Below are 4360 nucleotides of genomic sequence, written 5' to 3'. Positions count from 1 at the left end.
CGAAATCGTCTGGTTTGAAGGTCCACAGCTCCCTGCTAAACTACAAATTGAAGATGACAGTCAGGAAGAACAGACCGCTTCCAGCGACGACGAAAATATTTCAGTTTCAACAGATGATGAAACAAATTATTAAATATAAATTATGTTGTTGACAGGTTTTGGTATAACATCAAAATTAATTATTCCTTGTTCGTGTGGGAGTGCATGAAAATATTGACAAAATTTGTCAATTTTCAAGTGAAAAATGGAAGTGATAATTAATCAGTGTGGGTTTCAGTGCGTTTCTCAAGCTCATCAGTTTGACTTAGTTGATGTTTTCGCAATGACCGTGTATAACTACTGTGTTTTTAACCACATAACTACTGTGTGTTTTAACTACTGTGTTACACTACTACTGTGTTTTTAACCAAGACGTTTGAGATACGAACCAATAGTACTTTCAGGACGGTCGCGCTTTACCAATAAAAGTTTCACCATACCAAGAAATTGGGACTAATGCAATAAGTGAAAGGTGATAAAGGCCACCTTTATCACCTTTAATTGATTCTTAAGGTACTTAGGCTGACCTGATTGCGTTCTTAAGTGACATATTCTACATTGTTATTAACTCGACTTTCATTTGCGACATGTTTCGTTTTTGTGCTCAAAAGTCTAATAAAGGTGATAACACTGAACAACAAAAATTTTTTTACTGGAGATGTGTAAAGTGATTTAGACTAATTTGGGTACGCTTATTTCAAAACTCATAACCGTTTTGCTGTGTCACGTCAGGATTTTCAGTAACAGAAATATTCCCATTGCCTAGAAGTCAGGATTTCAATTAAATTTACAAAAATTCATTTATTCATTTATTTCATCATGAATGCTTCAAAATTATAGAAATTACAGAAAAACTCCACTAGAATGTAATTAAAAATGCTTTAGGCATTTGGCTTTGCGTTTGTGCTGCTCTGTGTCAGTTTCACGATGCAGGAACCAGCAGAAATCGCCCATCGTGTTCGGGTTGTGCCGCCCTTGGTAACGCGTCTCCATGAGTGAAATCTCTTGGTGGAATCGCTCGCCGTGCTCGTCCGAGACTGCTCCCAAGTTGTCAGGGAAGAAGTTCAGGTGCTGGTGTAGGAAATGGATTTTCAGGGACATCCTGGAGCCAAGTTTCCTGAAGGACTCAAGCAGCTGCTGCACTATTTCTTCATAGTTGTCCGCGCGCTCGTTCCCCAAGAAGTTGTCCGTCACAGCTTTGAAGCTCCTCCACGCTGCCAGCTCTTTGGGGTTTAGAGTTGTCGGAAAAGTTTCGTCCTTCATAATCTGTCGGATTTGCGGTCCAACAAAGACACCAGCCTTGATCTTGGCCTCCGACAAGGTGTTGCCAAACTTTTCCTTGAGGTATAAAAACCCACGCCCATTCAGATCCATTGCCCGTGCAAAACTTTTCATCAAGCCGAGCTTTATGTGGAGTGGTGGAAGGAAAACCTTGGCTGGGTCGACAAGGGCGACATGCTTCACGTTGTGTCGACCAGGTACATGCTCTTTTCGCTCTTCCCAATCTTTCTTCGTCCAGTGATTCTTGTCGTCTCTGCTATCCCAGAGACAAAGGAAGCACATGTATTTCGTGTAGCCTGACTGCAGCCCTAACAACAGCGCCACCACTTTCAAGTCTCCGCAGATGTGCCAGTTGAAGTCATTGTACTTGATGGAATCAAGCAGCTGCCGCATAGTCTCATAGGTCTCTGTCATGCCGAACGCGTGAGCCAGTGGGACTGATGGTTTCTCGTTGCCATTGTGGAGCAAAACAGCCTTCAAGCTGTTCTTCCCCGAGTCGATGAAGAGGCGCCAGTCTGCAGGATCGTGATCACATCCAAGTTCTTTCAACAGACCGTTGATGTCACTGCAGAATGTCATCGTGTCTTCCATCTCAAAGAACTCAGCCATGTCTCTGTGACGTGCTCTGAACAAGGATATCTTGGTGTTAGGTTCAGGTAGATTCCACTGCTGCAGCCTTGATCCAAGCAGCTCTGCCTTCGCCTTTGACAGCGAGAGATCTCTTACAAGATCATTTAAGTCTCCCTGGTTCAGAAGGTGTGATTCTTGAGTGTCGGGTTCAAAAGGTTCATCATCACCATCCTCTTCACCACTGCTTACAGCTATGTTCTGATCAGCTGGAGGTGTTGGAACGGGGTTCTCGTCATCATGAGGCACAGGTTTACGAGCAGAGACGCAGTCAGCGTACTTGATGTGACCTTTATTCTTCTTGTTGAAGCCGGCGATGCTTGTGCAGCAGAAATAACAATCATCATGATGATTCTGCGGCTCACGCCATATCATGGGCACCGCAAATGGCATGCTCGCGCGCTTGCCCACCAACCACTGAGTCAAGGTTGTGTGACAGCTTGTGCAGCAGATGTGTGGTGCCCAGCTCTGTTCTTGGTCCCCCACCTTACACCCGAAGTAGTGAAAGTAGGCGGCCTTCATTTTCACTGCTGTAGATATACTTCGCTGTTGATCTTTTTGGTATACCGACCACAGACATAACAGAAGTTGTCAGGATGATTGGTACAGGAACGCCTACTCATCTTTATCTGAAAGAAAGAAATATAACACAAGTTAACAACAATTGTACGAAATAGACATGTTAAAGACATATGTAAATTTCATTGAAATCCTGACTTCTAGGCAATGGGAATATTTCTGTTCCTGAAAATCCTGACGTGATACAGCAAAACGGTTATGATTTTTGAAATCAGCGTACCCAAATTAGTCTTAATCACTTTACACATCTCCAGTAAAAAAAAAATTTTGAAATTTGTTGTTCAGTGTAATTAGTGGCGTTCTTAAGCTCTAACAGCTTGGCTGACCTAGATGTTTATTATGACAGTATTTCTGGAATAACCATGACGATTGGAATACACAAATATGTTTCAGGTGTGGCTGAGCAACATTGATTAAATCTGCATTGGCCACGATTGGTTGGTGTTGATCACCTTTAATTGATTCTTAAGTTACTTAATCTGACCTAATTGTGTTCTTAAGTGATATATTCTGTCTTGTTATACATTCATCTTTCATTTGTGACATGTTTCGATCTTGTGCTCAAAAGTCTAATGAAAATGATAATTAGTGCTAATTAGTGGCGTTCTTAAGCTCATTAGGCTGACCTAGATGTTTATTATGACAGTATTTCTGGAATAACCATGACGATTGGAATACACAAATATAAGTTTCAGGTGTGGCTGAGCAACATTGATTAACTCTGCAATGGCCACAATTGGTTGGTGTTGATCACCTTTAATTGATTCTTAAGGTACTTAGGCTGACCTAATTGCGTTCTTAAGTGATATATTCTGTCTTGTTATACATTCATCTTTCATTTGCGACATGTTTCGATCTTGTGCTCAAAAGTCTAATTAAAATGATAATTAGTGCTAATTAGTGGCATTCTTAAGCTTATTCGGCTGACCTTAGCGGATTCTAATGTTACGGATTCTGAGAAAGAGCCTCATAAGAATTCCATATACCTAAAATCACAATTGTGCTCAAAAGTCTAAACAAAAGTGAAATTTGGCGCCATTTCAAATGGGCGCCAAAGGTCTTAGGCTGAGTGAGAAAAACATAAGAATTGGCTTTTCTGGGTCAGCACTGATGGTCGTTTGCTTTCATATCGCTGAAGCTTTTGTGCTCAATAGTCTAATTAAATGTGGCCTGGCTCCGAGACTATTTCCTGGACCGACCAAGTTGCAAAGCTGGTCTGCCAAGCTAGCCATAGACTGGGAATCCTCTGATGATCCAAATCTTTCCTTGAAAAATCAGAGCTACTCACAGTCTAGAAGGCCTTTGTCCCAGCTCAATGGAGTACACTGACTGCTCTCCGCTCTGTGCCGGCACTCCAGCATCACATCCACCTCTCCTGGGCTCAGTGCAATATAATGCTCTTGACATGATTGGCAGCTCCTGCAAAGATGATGAATCGCAAATCCAGTTGCACAGCATTGCTTCTGACTTGTTCCAACACTGCTTCTGATAAGCTCTACAAGTGCAGTGTTTGAATCAACTATTAAGGTATGGTTGTGATTTTATACAACCTGGTAGGAGATAAGAGGAATAGGATTCTGCACAACCCAAAAGGGCCTCATCTGTCATACTTTGTCATACATACATGAAATCAGCTTGAAGGTAAGAATAGTTATTTGATGGTTGCAAGTGTTCTATTTGATTGGATCCTCATTCAGCATTTACTTCAAGATGAGTTGCTAAATTAAAAGTCTTAATTGTGCAATAAAGAATACAATTGTATGTTCCATGGCAATTACACTATCAAATCTGAGTGAGGGAACCAAATAAGACCACCTGACTGCGTTGCTCATTC

At 41.6% G+C, this 4360-nt stretch overlaps 1 protein-coding gene across 1 annotated transcript; it reads right to left on the bottom strand.

The window, feature by feature from the left end:
* Nucleotides 1-820: 820 nt before the first annotated feature.
* On the bottom strand, nt 821-3935 carry LOC147025437 (uncharacterized). The gene is made up of 2 exons (XM_085883682.1): nt 3815-3935; nt 821-2576 (listed from the first exon to the last, which is right to left on the bottom strand). Exon 2 carries the CDS (start codon nt 2467-2469, stop codon nt 910-912), a length of 1560 nt encoding a protein of 519 aa, XP_085739808.1. The 5' UTR covers nt 2470-2576; nt 3815-3935; the 3' UTR covers nt 821-909.
* Between the last annotated feature and the right edge of the window lie 425 nt (nt 3936-4360).

The sequence above is a fragment of the Eptatretus burgeri genome, chromosome 6 (genome assembly GCF_056783735.1).
Source record: "Eptatretus burgeri isolate ZD-2024b chromosome 6, Ebu_testis_v1, whole genome shotgun sequence".
NCBI lineage: Eukaryota > Metazoa > Chordata > Myxini > Myxiniformes > Myxinidae > Eptatretus > Eptatretus burgeri.
The sequence above is the reverse complement of the archived record's forward strand: the minus strand, read 5'-3'. Positions and strand labels throughout refer to the sequence as shown.